This window comes from Uloborus diversus, chromosome 1, assembly GCF_026930045.1.
Source record: "Uloborus diversus isolate 005 chromosome 1, Udiv.v.3.1, whole genome shotgun sequence".
NCBI classification, from domain to species: domain Eukaryota; kingdom Metazoa; phylum Arthropoda; class Arachnida; order Araneae; family Uloboridae; genus Uloborus; species Uloborus diversus.
The window spans coordinates 99,482,550-99,506,003 of NC_072731.1; the positions used below are offsets into that span (position 1 = coordinate 99,482,550).

Below are 23,454 nucleotides of genomic sequence, written 5' to 3' on the forward strand. Positions count from 1 at the left end.
AAACTACATTCTGAATGGTCAACAAAAGGATAAACTATTACTGATAAAATATTACTGTAGCTTTTATAAGACACTTAACAAGGTGAAAACAAAATCGAACAAGCTGTTTAATGTCCACATAAATATAAAATTACGCAAAATGATAAGTCCGGTCCAGCACAGTAATGCTCACTCAGTTACCAGCTTTGTATAATCAGCCAATATTGTAATCACTTACTTCACTATATGTTTTAATTCTAAATAAACTATTTTTCATCAGATGTTACTTTTTTATATATATTGTGATTCCTGCGGTTATTGAGTGCCTCAGCAGTATTGTGATATATTATTCTTCAGTACTATGCGAGAACAAGTGCATTTAATCCTTATGGCATCACACTTACCCCAAAAGATTTACTTAAAAATCATAGGTCTGGGATACATATATAGCACAGTCTCTTTCTCCTTTTTCTTGAAAAAGTTTACTGAAAACGGCCTGAAAATCGTTAAGAGGCATTTAATGCCGAGCAAGTCTGGTTTGGTGCAGTTTGCTTTGACGCTGGGTAACAGTTGAAGTTGCTCTGCTAGTTTCCGCTACAACACCCCTTCATACACCGCAAATAATCGGTACACATTTGAAACTCTTGAAGTGTTCCAGTTGCCTGAATATGTGCTAAAATGTATTTCAAATGTTCTGATGTATTCTGAATATAATTCGATGTATTCTGAGCTTCATATATTTGCTTTAAATAAACTAATAGTTCACCATACCGCTTAAGTTTTGAAATAAAATGAAATCCTGTGTTTTAAAACTGTGTGGTTACGTTAAGACTAACGTGTTACGATTCTAATTTTGAAACTTGACGATTGATTTAGGGCTCACGTCCTTATCTTTAGATTTAGAATTTTTTAAGAACATCAGAATTAGAGGTTTCTACAAGGGCTCCTAAACCACAGGTTATGACCCAAAAATATTTCTAATGAAGGTCGAAGGGCATTTCTTACTCTGTTCAATTTCAATCTTAAAAAAAAAGCATCTCTTTCATCTAAATGCTTTTTATAAGTTCTGTCATCCACTTTTTGTTTTTACAAATATTTCAGGTGATTCTATTTTTCTGGTTAGCAATTTTTTGATACGTTAGTACTTTTGCTTGTAAACATCTCACAAGATCGATCATCTTGTGCACAACTTTTTGGTTTAACAAACCGAAAAAGAATGAATCGCTGGAGGTTCTGCGGCTTAGTTTAGGTTAAACTTGAGTATGATCAAAATCTACCACAATAGTATGAATGAGATTTGAACCTAGGTCCAGAGATCAAGATTCTTCTAAGTAATGATGTTTGACAAAATATATTGTCTAATGTTTCATATCAATTAATTTTATCTTGAATTTTGAGGATAAAATATTGCGTACCATTTAGTATCTTATTTATGGATAATTAATTTTATTATCTGTTGCATTTTAAAAAAATCACGAAATTTGAGCTTCATGATCGATGTTTTGCAGAAATGCCAAGCAAAGTATTGTTCGGATAAATAGTCTGAGTTCAAAATATTAGCTAAAAATCTTATTAAGTATCTTAGTCGAATTTCTGAAAGCATTAAAGCAATTAGAGCAAACAGGGTGCCTAAAATAAATGTGTGTTTTGCGTACGTACAATACATGTACCTTGTGTCGTGTTCTTAAATATGGGGTCATGACGCAAAAATAGTTAAAACCGTTAGTTCAGAAAATAATGCTTAATAGTTTTTTCTTTCATCCCACTTTTTAATTTGCCGTGTGATAAAAAACATGTCAATAAAAAATTTCATCCTTTATTTTTTGAACAAAAACCCTTTATTTCTTTCTAAAACATGTACAACCTGATAACGTAAGCACAAAAACATTTTTTTTTGAACCATGAAAAGTTCCATGAAAGACTTAGTAAAAATTGTTGGATAACTAAACGTGATGTCTGTTGCAGTGTAAAAACTATTTCAATTGTAATTTAGTTGTTATATGTTTTATCACATTGAAACATAGATTAAGGGTAACCACAGACTGAGAAAATAGGAAATATCAGACCTTTTTCTGAGAAAAATGCCGAATTCAATATTAGTAACGCAAGTTTAAGCCATTTTTACAGTTCTGGAAAGGGTTGTAGGAAGATCTCCCTCGGAGCTTTATCTAGTCTTAAAATATGTTTAAGCTCGTTCCGGGGTTCATTTCAGCTGAAACTATTTTAAAGCTAAAATGTTTAAAACATTTTGGTAAGGTAACTTGAGGAACAAGGGTATTATTAACCACAATATTTTGAAAATGTTTTTTTTTTTTTTAAGTATAGTTCAAAGCTATCTTTGGTGATATTAGAGGAAGAAAACTCTGGGTCTCCGGAAAATTGTAAAAACTGATGCATCTGAAATATTTTAGCTATCTTTGATGATGTAAAGAGGAAAGGAGGAGGACAGGTGTATAGGGGCTTTTTTTGGAAAAATTATTATTATAGAAGGATAGTAGGAAAATGTGGGGTAAAGTGAAGTTTTTTTTCAAATAAACAAATTGGAAATTTCTTTTGAAAATTACTTTACAAAGAAAGAACATTGTATTTTATAACAAGAATTGCAATGAAACTTTTTTTTAATTCTTGGTAGTAAATTTATGCCCTAAAAATAAAAAAAATAAATAAAAAAAATAAAAGTGGAAATTTTTTCCTTCATTTTTTTTCATAGAAAGAGTGAAAAATAAAATATTTTTCTAAATGAAAAGTCTTCTATTCACTCCTAAAAAATGAATTTGTTTAAATGAATGAAGAAAGGAATGGTAGAATGAATAATAAAAAGATAGTGATACAATGAACGAATACTGAAATAAATAATATACTTAATACATGAAGAAAAAAAAGACCGTATAAAATAGTGAATGAATAAGAAAATGGGTGAAGGCATGAATAAATAAGTGAATTAGTGAATGAAGGAATGTAAATAAATTAAGAAATGAATCCGTAAGTGATTTTGTAAAAAACACTGCGCGGCGAAAAAAAAAAAAAAACTCTTCAAATTGCTTCTGACATTTCGTCCGTTGATTCTTATGTAGAATGACCCCCCTGAATCCGAATGTGACCTCCGTTTTCTCCCTATACGTACCAATTTTTTTAAAGGACGCCAAGGTTTTTTTTTTTTTCAAGTTTCCTTAGTTTAAGAGTTTTTTTTTTTTGAGGTGAAAGGAGCTTTATATTAACTGCTAACATTGTTTTGGTGGGCAAGAGAAGTTCAAAGTTCAAGATCATGGACACCGATCGCAAAAAGGGGGATTTGGAGGAAGGGGGAGTATACCTTCTCAAAATAAAAGAAAAATCTCGAAAAACGATCTTTTTATTCTGATTTTTAAAAAAAGATATTTGTGAAAATAAGTCGGTGCAGAATAAGAGTATAAGTCTCCCTTCTATGACTCCTATGTCCAAAAAAATTTCAGAAGTAAAAAAAATAAAAATAAAAAAAAAATGTGAATGTCGCACGTTGAATACGAGTTGAATCGCAGGTCTTCATTCAAAAAGGCATTCCTCTGGCCGACTTTTATAGAAAATGACCCATTGCTTCCGAATAAGACCATCTTTCTCCCCATCACGCCCCCTTTTTTAGAACCTGCCCCTTCCTCCTCTCTCCGTCATTTTTTAATATGGAGGGGAAAATGAGCATTACAATAACCGTAAACATTATTCTGAATGATTAGAGATGTGCAAAGCACAAAATCTTATGCATGTGTATCAAAAAAGAACGCAGGGGGGGGGGGGGCGGGGGGGCACCCCTCCAAACACACTGTGCAGGAAAAATTACTCTCAAATGCTTCTGAGGCTATTCCGCCTGATTCTTCTGCAAATTTACTCCCTGAATCCAAATATGATCTCCGTTTTCCTCCTACATGTACCGATTTTGTAGAAAATCACGCAACCCTTTTTTATTTGGCGGGGGGGGGGGCAATTTTTTTCTTTCCTATATATGCACAAGATTTAGAACCTTGTACATCTCTAGTCATTCAGAATAATGTTTACGGTTATTGTAATGCTCATTTTCCCCTCCAAATTTAAAACAATAAATGGCTCTGAATCGGGAGGGGGGAAGGTTTTAAAAAGAAGGGCGTGATGGGGGAAAGGTGGTCGTATTTGGAAAAAAGAAGTCATTTTACATAAGAATCAGCCAGAAGAATATCTATTTGAATGAGGACCTGCGAATCAACTCGTATGCAACGTGCGGCATTCATAAGACAGTTTTTTTTTTTTTTTTTGTTAATTTTTTTACGTCCGAATTTTTTTTTTTTTGGACCTAGGAGTCATAGAAGGGAGTCTTATACTCTCATTCTACACCAATTTTTTTTTCAAAACAACTTTTTTAATAAAACAGAAAAAAAAGATCGTTTTTTGTGATTTTTCTAATATTTCGGGAGGGATATACCCTCAAGTCTCCCTTTTTGTGAGAAGTGTCCATGATCTTGAACTTTGAACCTCTCTTGCCCACCAAAACTATGTTAGTAGTTAATGTAAAGCTCCTTTCACCTCCAAAAAAAAATGCTCTAAAACTAAAGTAAATTGAAAAAAACTTGGGGGGTCTTTAACAAAAAAATTGGTACGTATATGGAAAAAACGGAGGTCGTACTTGGATTCAGGGGGTCATTTTACATAATAATCAGCCGACGAAATGTCAGAAACATTTTGAAGTTTTTTTTTTTTTTTTTAATTTTATTTTTTTTTTTTTTTTTTTTTTTTTTTTTTTTTTTTTTTTTTTTTACCGAACAGTGTAATTGAGAGAGTAAACGAAATAAACTATTTCACTTTGTCCCATTCACCTTGCCAATATCAGAAATACAAGTAAGCTTAAAATTTACTGAAAAACGTAAAATCTCAATTAATATTTAAAATGCTAGTAACTATAATTTTATCATTTTATTCTTGCAAAAACAATTTTTGACTTAGGGGAGACCGGGGTAAGATGACGAGCCGGGCAAGATGACGAATGTCTTAATTTTTCCGTTTTAAGCTAGGTAACTGCATCAACTGAATGCTATTGGCTCTCCTATTCACTGCTCGTTCAGCAATAGTATAGAGACGCTGAAATCGCCATATTTGTGTTAGTTCTGGAGCTCTGATTGTTTACCGTTGCCACGGTATAACTTTTATGCATGTGTAAATAAGCTCTGCTGCATATACATATAGGATATATCGTGTCTCTTGAGTATTTGTGAGTAACTTAGTTTAAATACTATCTATTACAATGAATAAATGTTAATTTATCGCCTTTTTTTATGGCAATGGAGAAGAATCCGTTCAAACAGGCAATCTGGGGCAAGATGATGGGCAGCAACATAGGGCAAGATGACGAACTTGCCTATTGCCCGTGTTTCGGAATTTATTAAACTAATTATGTTGTCCACTTTATTAAATTCCTGTAAACACCGTGTGTTTGTCCACGCGACCTTGCGCTTCTCCTGTGGGGCTAAAGGACGCACTGAATAAGGGAGGTATCGTTCGAAAGCGGGTGACCAGGGGCTATTTATAAACTAGTTGACCAAATGACTAGTTGAATGAATTAAACCAAGCAAAGAATCTCCTGCTCTGCTGATTTATGACAATCATAAATCTCACATAGCATTGCAGGCTATCTTATATTGCAGTGAAAAAACATTATCATGACTGGGTTGCCACCCATCGCATCGTCTCCAGCTCCTGATGCGTCATTTTTCTGCCCATTAAAAACCTACTATGGCCAAGCATGCGACAACTTTATGGTCATTCATGAAGGACAAACTACCACAGAAAAAAAAATATTGTGAGCTTTTGAGCACCGTTTACTTCAAAGCAGCTACAGTTGGAAATGCCGATAAAGGGTTTAAAGAATGAAGTATCGAGTCTCATATTTTTTTTTTTTGTTTTTTAGCGGAATATGACGTTATTGGCTCTGAAACTGAGAATAATAGTGCTAATCCTCAGACCTTGGGAGTAGAAAACCAACATATAAACCCTTCAGACGGAGCAGAAGTTATTGCAAATGCTGATTCCGATACACCAAAGAAGCATATTAGTGTTTCTGATTTCAATGCATTGCCTAAAGCAACGCAATGCGAGAAAACAAAAACTGAAGCTCAAACATTCTTACAAGCACACCCATCAAAAAAATGCCAGAACAAGGAGAAAAGCGGAAGAAAAAAAAAAGAATTAAAAAAAAACCGGGAAAATAAGCTCGTGAAGCTAAAAAGGGAGTAAAAAAAGAAACTCAGACCAAGTTCCTGTAGGCCCAAGTCCGTTACTGTGGGCCCGTATTCATGCCCAGCAATGCAGTTGGATCAAATTCCAAGAATAGTGTTCTAAGATGCCTTGCTTGGAAAGTGGAATTTTGTGACCCACCAACAGAAGAATGGATCCAGAGCTGTAAAAGCCAAGAGTGGTGGCATGAAGAATGTTTCAATCATGAAAATGGTATTTTTTATTTGTGTCTATTGTGAGCAGCAAAACTTAACACTTGAACAGTACACTACAATGCATTACGCTTAATTCGATACTTAGTAAGATGTAAAAACACAGTTACCATTTGTAAAACCAGGTAACATATTCAAAAAATGAAACATGCTCAACCTTTTTCAATGTTGTCATCTTGCCCCAGTACTGGGGTAAGATGAAGATTTGTCAGGGTTGTGAAAAAATAAAAATATCCTTCGTTATTTTTATTTGAAAAATTAAATGGCAATATATTTAATACTACAAAGAAATATTCTAACAGCTCATGTAAAATTAATTTTACTATCCTTAAAAATAAATTAATAAACCTCGAAAATTGTTAGCATAGTCATCTTGCCCCGGTCTCCCCTACATCAAAATATTACAATATGAATGTCCTTTTTTTGAAAATTGCCATTATTATCATTAATTTTAAACTCCAGATGTATTTTTTCCTGGCTGGAATAGAGTACATGTGCTACTATATAGTTAAAATATTACGAGACTGTTGGCAGTAAAAGTAATTATTTCATCATTTCACTTTGCACCACTAGTTCACTTTGCCCCACATTCCCCTACAGCTTACAAATAAATGTATAACGTATTGCTTATGTTCTCGTAATTAAGCGTATTTTTGTAAAAAAAAACTTTTTCTTATTTTTTTAGGTAATGTTTTACCAGGATGTAGAAAGCAAGATAGTTTCAAGCATTGTTATGTAATTTTTTTAATGTGTACGTATAAAGTTAAATAAATTCATTTAAAATGTATTGTGTTTAATGACCAGATAAGTTTGATAAACTCAGTTCAGTGTTATGTGCGTAAGTCTGAAACATAAATCCCATGTGTATTTTAAATTTAGCTGCATTAGTTAATGAATTTGATATTAACTGTCTGATTGAGTTAGACCTGAATGTATGGCATTTAGTTGCCATCTGGAGATTAAATGCCATACGATGGAAGCTAAAAAGAGTACTCAACCAGTCACGTCTTAAGAACCGAAACGGCCACACAATTTTTGCACCAATGATTTTTCATACACAAATTATTTATATTTTGAAGCAATTAGTTTGCGATGTAAGAACAATCCCAACCTTAGTATTACATATTGCCTTTCAAGCCATAATAAAAGCCATTATTATTTTCAGGATCCAAACCGCACCCCTCAAAAACAAGTACAAACTTTAATGCTTATACAAAAGGTTTGTACTCACCTTTGGCGGGAGGGGGGGAGGGGATAGAAAAAAGGCAAATTAATGGAATTGTAGTTAGATCTCATACGGTAATACCTTTTTCCACAGCTCATGTTTTAATGCAGTACATTTTTTCCTCATTTAACAAATAAATGAATGTTTTGAAAAAAGTGGCTAATAATGGTAAAAAGGGGCTACTAAACTGAAAGTGTATGCCATCCACTGACGCCTAAGTAATTTTTTATTTATTTTGTTTTTCGCGAACACTTTTCTTCCTTATGCAAGAAGCTAAAACTAAAAATAGTTAATTGATAATTGTTAGTGTCGGATTTACGATTTTTCCGATCTAGGGCAAATCTTGAAACTGATGCTCCTACTCATCTTCCTTTAAGTTTTATATTGAGTTTCAACAAACCCCCCCCCCACACCGCCACGGAAATATGACAAATTTGTTTTCCCCCAAAAGCTGTCTCACGGGGGCAAGTGTCCCGACTCCCCCCTTCGCCCCCAGATCCAGCACTCATCTCTTTAGTTAATATTCAAGGAAATGATTAGTCATTAAAGAATTCCACTGCACTTACATTTTTAAAAGAACACAACTAATGTTTAAGGTCATTGATCAGATACCAAGCAATAGATCACTGAATAGCAAAGTAGCACGAATTCAAACAATTAAGGCAAATTTAATTTGATCTTGAAAAATTAAAATTTTTGAAAATGAAATTTATGAAGCAACAAACTGAAGTTATATGAGTCTTTGTTTGTAAACTTTTGTTTACTTTTTACAGTATGGATTAGCTTTGAAAACGTAAATATGAAAATTAATATTTTAAATGTATATGCAGTTTCTGTACTAAGTAATATTATGCACTACATTTGCCTGCACCCTTTTTATTAGTAAACATTGTTCGTGTGCAATTCTGCTGTAAGCTATTCAATTATTTTGGAAATATCATTGTATTTTAAATTTTTATAGTAGCTATGCTGATTAATAATTAGATTTATCCAAAGCCAAAACCATCAGCAGGTTGCAGTCTCAAAATGAACACGAATTCAGTGCATATTTATTATTTTTAAAAGCTTATTTTATACTTGTGCGGTAGGTATCCACAGATGATATTAGTGCGAAGAAATTGTTCTAAAACGCATTCTAGAAGCTGTACCTATATGTGTGCCACAAAATGTTCAGTGAAGTGTTCAAGAACGTGTCTTTAACGCGATCCTATAAGTTCTTAAAAAGTGCGCTAAAAAGAATGCTGAACTAAATATATGTTCCGAACTGTGTTTCTAGAAGTGTTTTGAAAACTGTCTCAAAAAAGTGTTCTAAAAAAGGGGACAAGTGTACGTGTTCAAAAAATGTTTTAAAAATTTTTCTTACAACGGTTCTAATAAATGTTCCGAAATAAGTGTTCTAAAAAAGGGGACAAGTGTCCGTGTGAAAAAATGGTTCAAAAAGTGTTTGATTATTTGCAGTGTACTGTTCTGATCACAATGCGTTTGTCTTTTTCAGATCGAGGGGAGGGGTTGGAAGTTCCATCAATGGAACATTAGCACGGTAATTTTAGAAAACACTATTTTACAGTAATTTTCATGGAAAGAAAATTTTGATAATTTAGGCTTAATTTTTGAAGTACAAAGAATGCTTAATCTTGACAATTTCTGGGAACAATAATAATAACTAAAATAATATACAGTGAAGCACCGTTTTTACGTTTTCGAAGGGACTGTATGAAAAAAGCGAACAAATGAAAAAACGTATAATAGGTATAGTTTAATGTGCGTTAGACTCTGCAGGGACCAATTTTAAAAACGTATTATTGATAAAAACGTATAAAATAGAAACGTATAAACGGTGCTTTACTGTATTATGTAAAAAGTAACCTTACACAGCACTTCTAGTGTAGTTGCCTGCAGCAGAGGGGCCTCAAGTCGTTTCCTCAGCACTTCGTTAACCCCTTTGCAGAAGAACTCTCCTTTATGGTCATACCTAGAAGCTACAAGGACCAAGGAACTGGCTGTACGATATGTTCCGTCACTCATCAGATCAACGTTGGTGGGAGGTTGAGGTCCGATGACTTCTGATCTGTTGTACCAAGTGATGTTTGCAGAAGGCCTAGCGCCTTCTACAGTACACGTTAAAGAAACCATTTCTCCAGCGACCACAGGTGTTGTTGGACCTCTCACTGTCAATGACGCTGGTCTGACTGCAAGAATATAGTAAAAGATATAAATAAATAAATAAACATATATATATATATATATATATATATATATATATATATATATATATATATATATATATATATATATATATATAACGTAATTTTTTTTTTTTGGAAAAAACTTCAATTTCACAAAAAATTTTCGTTTTTGCATTACACAGGAAAAAAATTCTCTAGAAATTATTAATACGAATTCAGAAAATTAGAAACATAGAATATGAAGCTTAATAGAGTTTTTTTTCCAATCAGAATAAACAGGTGTCAAGAAAATAATTTAAAAGAGTTTTGTAGGAGTTTATTTACAGAAGTTCCCAAAATGGAAGACTTGGAGTGTTCTGATTATCAGAGCTAATTCAAAATGTTAATAGCAAGAACTTCATTTGTTTTTATTAACAAAAATAGTATTTTACTTTGAACAAAATCTTACAATATGAGTAATATTTTTTGAAAGTTGCTTGTATTATCATATTCTTTGATTTTCATAGGCATTTCTTTTCTTGACTGGAATAGATTACGTGTGTTGCTACACAGTTAAAATATTATTAGGTAGGTCTAAAAGTAGACTAAATATTTGACCACTTCACTTTCCTCGCTATTTCACTTTGCCCCTTATCCCCCCCCCCTTTTTTTTCTTTTAGGATTATCTCGCCTTATTTTACTGATTTTTTGCAACGGTCTTTTTGTGCCCTAACGAGAAAAAACAATCAATCCCATGGAAGATACTGCTACTCAAAGGAAAAATTCCACTTTTTCACAAAGACGTATATGATATAATTGTAGAAGATATAACCATGGATTTTTATGATTTTTAAACAACGGCGAGTTATGGTTAAGTCATGTATGTCTAAAATACATCATCCTTTTTTCCTTTTCCATTTTCTTTCTTTATAAAATGGGAAACATATTGCTGTTTCAGATGTAGAACAAATTCCTTCATTCATTATTATACACTCAATATTATCAATGCATTTCAAAAAAATGCTTTTCAGTCAAAACCTGAACAACCAGTTTCATATCTGACACCATTGATTTTTCGTACAAGACAACACAGCAGCAATCCGTTGGAATAATTTAAAAATATTCCTAATCATTATATTTGAACGTAATCAATTGATCCTAAGCAATCCCTGTCGAAATCTTATTTATTGCTTTTTTTACAAACACGAATAGAAAAACTCTGACGATCGGCTTTTGGACTTTTTGATTGTCCGTATCATCAACCAATAATGCTGAAAAAATAATTGAAAACCCTTTATTTATAAATTAATTGATCTTTAAACCGGATAATACAAGCTGAAAATCTTCCCGCCCGCATCCGGGCACGAGCCCAAGACCCTAGGGTAGCTCACCCAGTACTTTATAAATTAAGCTATTCGGGAAACAAAAGTTCGATTTATTGATGCAACAAAAAATGCATTAAGGTTATTATGGATTTAATTTCAATTTATTGCTGCTCCATCTTTATTAGTAATAGCGTGGTGAAATGTATCCTATAGCCTTCTTCAATAAATGCACTATTCAACACAAAAATATTTTTTCAATTCGAACCAGTAGTTCCTGAGATTAGCGCTTTTAAACAAACAAGCTCTTCAGCTGTATATTATGAATATAGATAATGGGGTAAAACAATGGAATGGTTAGCTTTTATAGTAATGATACTTGCTTACTTGCTATAAAAGCTAACCACTTTTATATGCAAACTATATAATTGACTATAAACGAAAGATACACACTAGCATAAGAAGAAATAACAGAAATAAGACACATAAGACATGCGATGTAAGCAAGTGTAAATGATAAGGTTGAAGATACAGGGCACTACTTTCTTTAATTATTACAAAAAACAGAGACATTCTCGCAGTAAAATTAAATGACTAAATATACATAAATAAATAAATGCAGTGATGAATATTAGAGCCTATACATTTACCCAATTCAAAGAAGAAGAACATTTTAAAAAAAGTAATAAGAAAAAAAATAGACTTGGATTAATTACGTTTTTGTATAATGATTCAATTAACCTCTTGGATGGAAACAAGCCTTCTATTTCCCAAATGCATGCGCAAATTGTTTAAAAGCTCAGAAGCAGCTCTGAAAATAAGTGTTGAATACATTTCAGGTAAAATGCTCTAAACCCTTAAAATATAAAGGAATTTTAGATAAATACTAGCTACCACGCTTGTTTTGAAATATTTTATTCTTTAAGAAATCTTCGAAGCTTTAAAAAAAAAAATTTCTTGTTTTTGAGAGTCATTCATCTTTGCCAGTTAACTCAAAAACCGTGAAAGGAAGCAAACAAGGAGCTCCTTTTGGATCAACTGTCAATATTCTAAAGTAATTGCATTAGACATTGGGAGGTTAATTGGATTACTAAGCTTGTGTGCCTGTAAAAATAATCAGATTTGAAAGCTGCTAGACTAACTGCTACTCCATCTGCGAAAGATAAACCCATTATCGTTTCCGGGGAATCGCAGTAAATGGGAGAAATAACAATTTCAACGTTTACTTAAACATTTAAGGCAAAAACTAAATTTTAAGTGGTTATATGTTTGCTAATTCTTGTTAGAAATAAATTTCTTTTGCAAGGAGATTTTGTGATGAACAATGTCGTGTTCGGTAACTTACTAAAGAAAAATTCCTATACACAGGCACATAGTTATACTACAGTGAAATATCGTTACAACGAATATCAATACAACGAAATATTCGTTTCAATGATAGAAATTTTGAGTCCCGATTTATTTCCATTACTTGACTTGAATGCCCTTACAGCGTAATTCGTGTTGGAACGAACAAATATTGCGGTCTCTCCAAGATCGTTGTAATGGGATTTCACTGTAACTACTGTTAAAATATTTTATCAGAGTATAACATTTGTTTCTCTTGTTCCCATGCAGTAGATATCAGCTTGTACAGAGCATAAACAAATGCTTCTTGAACTACTAGTGAATGTAGCACTGCAGCTAACCAGCATAAGTTATTGATCTGAGGTTGTTTTAATGCTTATCTAAATTAGTTAATTTACAGAAAGAACTACTATTCTAAAGTGTGGCAGAAAAAAAATGAAAAAAATAAATAAACTGAGGCATGCAATAGCTTTTATTTTTTACGCATTCCTTTGATTATAACGTAAAGTTAATAGATTCGCAGAAAAAATGCTTTTCCCAAGAGTTAAATTTTCTTATGCGCATCGGAGTGTTACAGGACTTCCTTGTGTTATAAGACTTCGTTGTGTTACAAGACTTCGTTTTGTAACAAGACTACAATGTGTTACAGAAATTCGTTATGTAAGAGGGCTTCGAAACAAAATTACTTCTTTCAGTGTTTACGCAGATTTTTAGTGATTTGGTAAGCGTAAGACCTCTTCCGTAACACAATTAAAATATATGTGCATTTTAAAGGAGAAATAAAGTATGATATACTGTTAAAAATTAGTGAAAGGAATGTATTATTTAGAACGACATAACTTTGGTTTAAATATGTGTATTATTAATTAAAACTCAACACTTGCATTAAAAAATAATTTGTTTAAACACTTTTTTTCCAATGTACCAACTTTAACAAAAATTAATTTAACCTAACCGATGTTCGCAATAAAATTCTATGAAAACTTGTTTGTATAATTTTCTTTTTCACAACAAACTTATATGTGTATTATTAATGAAATATGAAGCAAGGAATCCAGTTAAAGAAATAAATTTAGTTATTGAAATAAATTTACTAACTCGTAATTTTACTAAAGAGCTCATTTAGACTCATCAAATATCATACAAAATGTAATATACTTTAAATACCTTACATGCATTACTTAACGTTACAGATGTTCGAATTTGTTATAATGAATACATGCCTTAAAAATTCATAATACAACATATGCAACAGCTCTGAAAGAAATTTACACAGATTTTTTCAAGTTTCATGCACATTTTCTATCTTAAAAAGGCAAAGTACTTATTTTTAATATAAATGTGTCACCTTTCAAAATTGAGAACTAGATTCTTGGATTTATTCAAAGGTTCTATAAATGCTCTACAATATATATCTACTTTTCTTATCTTTTCTGATCGATAGATATCAGATTCTTGCCTGTAGAAAATGTCAGATTCAAGAAGTAAAAGTAGCAGGAACAGAAGGAAAAGGAATTTTTCCTTCTCTCGTTTGAGTTAAGAACTACTGTTTTAGGTTTCTGCCGTGAGCCTTTGTCAAAAGGGTTTAGTCTTTCACTTACTGTAAGACCATGAATCCTGGCTTTTGTCTTTTTTTGTTTCGTTTTCAAACGGAAAAAGCTTGGTTTAGATATTTTCAATTTTCTTTTATACTGCATTTCACAAGTTCGGAATTTGAATGACATGTTGTGACTCAAAATATAAAAAGCCTGTTAAGGTAGGAAAAAAAATCAGGTGCAGAACAGGTGAAATGGAAAAGCTGAATTTAACCGGTTTTTATCATTTAACCTTGAATTTCATTTTTAAATGAAAAATAAATTATTCTTTAACCGTTTGAACTATGGGCAGTTGTAAACCCATTAACGCAATTTTAGTAAATGAGCAAGTTTTTAGTAAATAATTATATTTTTACTTATATAAAATCGATGTGCTAATTTTTTTAGTCATATGAGTTTTTATTTGCCATCATAATTGCAAGCTTAGAGTATATAAGTAACGCATCACAAAATAAAATGACACATTATGCTTTCAAATAATTCAATGTTAGAATAGCAATATTAATTGCAAACTAAGCTGAAACAAAAACAGCACTCGCATATTGTGCTCTGCTTCAAAAGTATCATGTAAATCGATCGCTGAAACAAAAAGTATATCAAGGTTACATTTTTAAATGAAATTTGAAAACTAAAGTAAATATTCGTTCAATAAATGTGAAAATATTATTGAGGAATATACTAAAAAACAATCATATACTTCATTTCAGTATCCCAATTAACAAATGATTCGTTTCCAAGTCTTACACGTATTCATTAACCTAGTAGAAACGGTTTTGTAGTTCCATAAACTTTAAAGTTATTTTACAAACGGGCAATTCCATGTCAGATCAATCACCTTCTTGACCTCACCATTTCCGATTTTAATGAAATTTAGTGTGAATGATACATATGACAAGATAAGTAATCCTGCCAATTTTACAAATTCTACTACTTTCATTTTTGGACGCATTATTCATGAAGTACAAACAAAACTGCCACTATACGAGAAGCTTTGTATTAGGCTAAAACTTGCTGTTTTTATTTCTAAGATCTTTTGTTAATAAAAGAGAAAAATTACGGTTCTCAAATAAAAGTTCTGTCATATTCTAGCTCTTATTTAACCAAACCTGACGATTTGTCAAAATATGCACACTTTATGAAGAATACGCCCAAAAAATTAAAACAAGGACAGAAATAATGTAAAGCATCTAACAACAGTATGTACACATTCCTGATTTTTTCCAGTACCTTGTGATTGAGATCCCAACTTTGGTGTACTGGAAAAATATAATGTTAGAGCTATAAAATAAATTTTTTTCAGGAAATTCTAAAGGGATATATTTTGAGATATTCAAGGTCGAAAGTCACGGGGAACTTAAACTGTGAAACTTAAACCTGTGGGGAAAAAGACATGTTCTATATCCATAAAAAGCTCTACTTTTTAGCTTTGCAATGGTTTATTCTATTATTATTAGGATAGAAGTTACAGTTATTTGCATGTCAAAACTTTCTGTTTATTTCTCACTTGTTAAGTTTTTAACAGGCCTGTATTTCGTAAAATTTTTGAAGTAGAACCCTGAAAATTGTCAGGATTACTTATTTTGCCATATGTGTCCTTCACTCGAAATTTCATTAAAATCAGAAATGGGGAGGAAATCAAGGAGGTCACTGACCTGACATATAATTCCAAAATGCAAAAGATGTGATCATTCCTGATTTTTTTTCAGTACTTTGCCTTTGCGATCCCACTCTAAGTTTTGGTGTAGTGGAAGAATAATGTTAGAGCTATAAAATATATTTTTTGAAGAAATTCTAAGGGGGCATATTTTGAGATATTCAAGGTTAAAAGTTGCAGTGAATGACCTTGAAAATTAAACATGTCGTAAGAAAGTCACGTTTTATATCAATAGAAAGTTATATTCTTTAGCTTAAAAATGGGTTTTGAATTTTTATTCTACTGTTATTAGGACAGAAGTTACAGTCAATTGTATGCTACAACTTTTTGTTTTTTTCGTACTTTTTCAGTTTTTTAACGGCCCTTTATTTCGTAAATTTTTTTACGTAGAATTCTAAAAATTGGCAGGATTACTTATCTTGTCATATTCGTCCCTCACACCAATTTTCGTTAATATCGGAAATGGTGAAGTCAAAACCTTTTTTTTTTTTTTGTTTTTTGTTTTTTTGATTGATTTGTCGTGGAATTGCCCAAACGTTGATTTCTGTAGTTAAAAAATCATTTAAAATGTTAAGATTATTTTCAAGAGTGTTGGTGATCCGAAATTTTAAGTTGCCGTTTCCGAAAAATTTGAGTCAGCAACACATTCGAAAATTTAAAAAATATATATGTTTAAGAAAAAAAACCTTTTATTATTTTTTTTCAATGATTTTAAGTAATTTTTTGTATACATAATTTAAGAGTTTTTATCTGAGGGCGAAGGGGGAGGGCGGATCAAGTTTTCTTATAGTTTCTGAAAATTTCACTGTCTTCAGAAAACATAGGTAAACTTTTTTTTTTCAACAATGACTTGAGTTTCACCATTGACAAAGTGATCATATTTTCTCATATATTAACTTCGATTTCAGACCGAAAATCATAGCAAGAAATAAGAATATGCCTGACCTGAACCGCATTGCAAATGTTCGTCGTATTATAGGAACGGATATTTTTGCTAAGAACCCAGCTTTTCAAATAAAACTACAGGAACGCAATATTAGAGTCTGGCCAAATGGAATGTCAAAACTCTATTTAAAAGTTGCTATCTTAGGCCGGCTAAACGCTTAAACGGCTCTCTATATAGACGGTTAAACGCTACCTTGTGGAGGATGTGCCAAGGATTTGCAAGATTTTCATGCATGCATACAGATCTAACTGCATGTATAGTGATTGCAGTTATGTAGAATATACACTAATTGTCGAATTTCTTTTTCAATTTCTTTGTTTCTGGACTTTGTAAATATGGAACTTTTCAACCGTTTTTTTTAATTAAAGAATTAAACTTAAATAGCTTAATCATCCTAAAAAAATAGATTGAGGTTAAACTGACAGCTGTATTTTCTTGCAACAACGGCATCATTACGTAAAACATACACATAAAATACGGATTGCTTAAAGCCAATAATACACATTACCTACATTATTTTCTAATTCTTCTCAATAGATGCATTTTTTTCACTACATACGTCACTAAATCTTTTTTACAGCACTTAATTGTGTTCTGAAGAAAACATTAATGCCAAATAACTTTACTTATGTAAAAAGTTGTTTGCTAGTACTCGCTTACCAACAGTTTAGTTTAAAAAATACTGCAAGTGTAGAAATAGTGTTTGTTTCTATTTATTCCACGCTTCCTTTCACCCCTTACTAACCCTACATTATTTATGATATCGTTTTGAATGAAACGCTTCAATTTAAAGAAAACCTTTCGCGCTTTTGAATAACAGCAAATTTTAGGTAATGATTGTATATTAACGACATTGATTGTTTTTTGAATATAATACAAGCTTTACTAAGTACTGGCAAAAAGCTATTCACGCGTCCCTCGTACAACACGGTACTACTACAACATGGTTTCGATGTTACACGGTACCAAATTTACCGTTATTATAACACGGTTTCGATATTACACGATATTATACATTTCTTAAATGTTTGATAATGATTCTAATAAGTTTTTATTTTGTTTTCTTGATACTTGGTTTCGAAATAACATGGTACACATCCCTTGATTCACATTATTTCTAAATCTCGTATAGCACGGTTTCTTATGATATACAAAACACGGTTTCAATTTCACACGATCATGACATGATTTTTAAAATGAACATAATTAATTAGTGAAAAAATGGAGTTATTTTTTTTTAATTATTTTTTTTCAAGTATCATATAACACGGTTTTGATGCTACATAGAATGAACCGTGTTTTACGAGAGGCGTCTGTGTACATATGAGCGTGTGAGTGCTAAATCATAATTAAATGGAAAGGGAGAAAATATGAAAACTATGTTTACTCTTCTTCCACTCAGCAACATATATATTTAGCTACATTTCGATGAAGATATAACGTACAAATAAAAAAGGAAATAGTACTAGATTTCTATCTTTCCATTTCCATTCGTTCTTTATAAAGAAGTAATTCTTGTTTTGAAGTTATCTGGAAAATATAAGATTTTATTGCTTCAGATTGTCAGAAACCGGATGTAATACAAAAAGGAAGGTGAGCTAGAAGAACTTTTCCGGAATAAGTACAATGTTTTTGATCATCTACCAAAGGGACTGTCAAAAATGTCTCAAATCTTACACACAAAATACCGTGATTTCTTTCATTTTTATCTCAAGAGAAATAGTTTCTTTTAAAGAAAAAGGGTTACATTTTTATTAGATGTTTGAACAAATGCCTGTTTCATTTTATTCCTTGAAGATTATCGACATAACCGATTTTACTTCGCATGCAATATTGTAATGTGACATTTTCTGCAAAAAAGAACCATGCTTCAGTTTGATACCTTGACATTAAATTTAGAACTGAAGAGCAATCTGCAACCATAATGTCAATTGATCAACATCATACATGCAATTAAAATAAATAAACTTGGCCTCACTCAATATTGTACATAGCCCCTCACCCCACAAGATTTATAAATGCGCCCCAGAAGACTTTTTTAACAATAGGTTTTTTTTTCTTTTTACAGCGTGCTCCCTTATACCACTTTCACCCACCCCCCTCTCTGCGCGGAAGTTCCATGGGTATTATGTACGCCACTGGTCTCATTATTTAAAACTAACGCAACTTTTCAAAAAAGAAAACAATAAATTGAGGCAGTGAGAAGCAAAGGAATGCAAGTGCCAAGTTTAAAAATTTGGAGATAAATGATGAAGATGTGGCACGAAATGGTTCTAGTAGTTCTGGTAGATGTTGCAATACAGCCTGATTTTAGAAAATATTTTCAATGAAAGCCTACATACGACCAGAAGTCCAAACGCGTTATATATATACATATATATATATATATATATATATATATATATATATATATATATATATATATATACTGATACTCTATTTGACTCATTGCCAAGTTACTACTACGCTTTTTTTTTTCTTTGGTAATTGTTCGTTAAAAATATTCTCCGTTTTTTACGTTTAACCAATTGCAATGCCATAAATAAATTTAAAACAGTTGAAAAAAAGCTAAAAATTAAAATTGAAATAGTTCTCGTTCTGTTTTCCCTTTTTCCAGTTTTCAAACGTTTTGTTTTCCCCCTTGATAAATAGCCACGAGGGAAGACATTGAAAGCCACAAGCGTCAATGGAAGAAATAATAAAATTTTTAGTAATCCGCATTGTTTTCTTTTCGATTCTCTGATTTAGAAAATAACAAAACATTTATTTTCCCTTTGTCATTATTCTTAGAAAAGTTTCATTCTTCTTTAACAAAGTTCAAACATGAATCTTTAATAACGTTTTTTTGATGTCCCTAACGATGATAAATCTCTTTTTAAAATTTTAACTGACGTGAAAAATGTTAGGTGAAGGTCAAGCAACAGGGAAAGTCAACATAAAGTTATATCAAAAATAGAGATAAATAAAGGACTTGAAAGGAAGAAAGTAAAGAAGGAAGTAAAAGAAGTAAAAAAGAAAAAAAAAGACAATGTATGTTCTTATTTGTTTTATTTTCTACTTCTTTTTTTACAACTATCTGTGAAAATATGTTGAAATAATGCATTCAATGTATAGAAAATTAATGTTTATTGTCTCTTTGACTTTTATAATTCTTTTTTAAAAGCATTTCTGAAAATTTTGACATAATCTTTCTAAAGTCAATTTATATAATTAAAATAAAAAATGTAATTTAGTTAGACAGTTAAATAGTTGTTTAACAACTAAACATTACGTTAAAGATTGCGAGTTTGACAACAGTTACTGGAAATAAAAAGACACAAAATAGTTTAATAGAATTTAAAGCGTACGTGTCAAAAGCATTATATTATTCGCATGCATCATAAAAGCAATTTATAAGAAGATTGACTTTAATAAATTCAATCTTTGGGACACTTTTCTATGATATTTTTTTTTAATTACATAAGTTAAAAAAAAAGTTTTCATGTTCCCACTTTTTCCCACGTCGAATTTCTTCAATAAAAGGTTATCGAGTAAATCATACCGAACATCTCATTGCGGCATTCTTCATTTTAGATTGCCAGTTTGGAAAAGCCATTGCATAGCTGACAGCAGTAAAGCTTTTAGTAAAAAGCTGAGATTATCTTTACTATAGTAGCTTAATTAAATTTAACACAAAAGCGATTGTCCGCACCTCTGATAGTACTCACCTCGCAAAGTGAAGGTAAATGCTTTTGTATTAAACAAACTGTTACTGCCTTTTCAGAGAGCCACTTTCAGCGTAATAAGCACACACATTGTCTTGTTTTTAAAATTTTCATAGATGAGCTTTTAATTTAAATTTATCTAATTTTATAACAGTCATAATATTTAATGAGAAATTTGAAGATCGTGAAAGCAGGCAGTTTTTAGAAAACATTAAAATGATAGTGAGTAAGATTATATACGTGAATGCATAAACATCCAAGTTAGAAGCCAAGTATTTCAAACTACAAAAACGAGACGTCATATTTTATTAACTTATGAATTTACGGGGTTTTGATGTTATATCTATATTTAATAACAAAATAACGACCAAAATAATATTATTTGCCGTTTTATACAATACTTTCTATTAAATTGCAATGCACATTATCATCAGGGATGCTTTTTGACTCTAATTACATTTCGTTTACCGCAATGTTAATAACATTGTTAACAATTTCTGGAAGCGCTATGCAAACTAAAATATGCCTGAGCACCTTAGAAATTTTACTATATCTGTGTGAGAAAGGTTTTGTACAGCCTTGTTTAAATCATGATGCTACGACACGGTTACTGCATCCTAAAATTTCTTAATTACCGTTGTCTACTGAAGTATTCCAAGCGTAAAAAATTAATTAATTACGGAATCATAGGTCCAGAATGTAGTTTCATTACGATTTTATCACTGACGCAGAAAATCTCAGGTTATGAATATTAATGCTTGAATTTTCTTGGACACATTGAACGTTTGAAGAATGAAACGAATACCTGATGAGTGCTGACTAATTAGTTTAGCAAAACGTGTAGCTGCAGAATAATATTATGAGTGTTAAAAAAAAGTAAAGACACGTGCAATGAAAATATTTTCGCTGTTTACAAAATGAATATATTTTCTAAGAGGATATCCATAAGTTATGTGGCACTTTAGTTCAACATTTTAAACACCTTTTGAAATCCCCGTCCCTTTTGTTACAAAGTGTCACACTTGATCTTATTTTGTCCACTCCCCTTGCCAGATATAAAGATGTTTTCCATAAGCAAAAAATTAATTTAAAACTACATGACATTACACTTTTTGTTACTCCTTCCCTCTCGCTTGTCATAAACTGTCCCAAACTTGCGAACTCCGTCCCCTTTAAAGCGTGACATCATTTATGGATATCACTGCGATGTGGAAATTCTAAAACGAAAGCCTGTCTTCTTTCACCTACGGAAAAAAAAAAATTGAAAATACTACATCTAAAATTCTACATTTCTGTAAGTTTGTTAAACTACGATTGCAATTGTTACCATTATTATTTAAATTTTCCCTTAAAAGTATGTGTACAGATTTTTTTTAAAGAAGCTAGAAATTAATAAGACGTATTTTTACTTTCATAAATTTAGTAAGACATGATGCATTTTATCTCCTGAAGCAGAAACAATTTTAAAATAAAAGACTTGAAAATTCTCTAGATATCTAAAATTCCTAAAATAAAAGTGTTAAAATACTGTAAAAAATTCTTCTTTTAATAAGTGTTTTACTCGTAGACATGGGAACCGGTTTGCTCTCACTCACTTAACTAGATGGATCAGCCTAACGAAGTTCGGAGAAGAAAATGATTCTCCCTAAGAGTAGACTCGGCCGCCATTGTGAGGGCAAATATATTGGTGGTTGAACAGCATTTATTTCGTTTCTCTGCGTTTTTCAGGTGGATGAAACTCAATCGTGCAGACTTCGTGTTCAGCTTTTAAGTGTACGAATAGAGCAAAGAAAGGAAGCAATGTATCTTTCTACAGATAAGAGTGAGTTTGTATTTAGAAGCGTAGAATTTAGTTTGAGCTACTATAATGTTAAATAATCAACAGGAGTAAAAATATTGTAACGCATACTGCTCTATTTGATAGGAAAAATAAAGGAGGGTTGACGAAACTGACTAAGGATAGTGTTAAAATTCGCTCAGAAACAGAAAAGTGTATCCGTAAGTATATTGACAAAGGTTTACCAAAAATGTGTGGTCAAAATAAGAACCAAAATTGTCAATTTAGGCCTAGCCAATTTTACTTGCATTTCATTATTTAAAGAGATCAATCATGGCAATGATGATAAAGATAGGGAGCATACACTTCAACTAATAAAATTACTTGCAAACCAATACAGTCGGACCTCATATATCGAAGTAGCAAATTGCCGGAAAAAAATTCGATCTATAGAAATTTCGATATATGGAAACGATCTTATTTTATCATAAAAGTCTCGTAAAACATTAAAATAAAAGCTGACTTTCGTGTATGTGACCCAATTTATAATATATACGAATATCGGATTCATTGAAAGTTGATAATTAAAAAAATAACAGAAATGTTATTTTTACGCCAACTATATATCTTCATATTCTTCGGCAATTCAACTTGATCGCAACGTTAGGGGATTTTCGTTTTAACAAATGTGATCGAGAGAAAAGTAAAAAAAAAAAATATCTACTTAACTTGACTGATTTTTACTGAAGTTAAGAAGACTAGAAATGATAATCAACAAACAAAACGGATAATTTGAAACTGATTTTACAGTGTTTCTGGTTACAGCTAAGTTTTGAAATAAACTTAAGGGAGTTTAAGAACTTCAGAACGGAACAACGACGTAACTACACACCTTTCAACCCCAGATTTCTTATGAGTTCTATAGTAACCTTTAGTGGACGTAATTTTCTCTTCTAACCTTCATTTTTCATGAGACAAACAGTCTAAAGAGGAAAAAAAAAATCTATGAACGTCTCGAAAAAAAAATCGATATATAGGGATTTTTTCGATATATAGAAACTATTTTTCTATATGATGAACATAGAAATTTGCTGGGTTTTCGATATATAGAAAATTTCAATATGTGGAAGTTCGATATATGGAGGTTCGACTGTATTTTAATTTTGCTTTAAGAAAAACATGAACAATTAACAAGTTAATATGTAAGCTGATTACGTATAGTTTTATGCAATTTACTAGCTTTTAGAACAATATAACGATAACTAATGCTTCAACTTTAAGTGTCAAAGATACT

General features: G+C 31.5%; 1 protein-coding gene across 1 annotated transcript in view; it reads right to left on the reverse strand.

Moving 5' to 3' along the window:
- Positions 1-23,454, reverse strand: part of LOC129234102 (hemicentin-1-like) — a 198,814-nt gene that overhangs the window by 114,276 nt on the left and 61,084 nt on the right. The window contains exon 3 of the mRNA XM_054867997.1: positions 9,522-9,839. Coding sequence (XP_054723972.1) covers positions 9,522-9,839 — 318 coding nt within the window. The remainder of the gene's footprint in view (positions 1-9,521; positions 9,840-23,454) is intronic.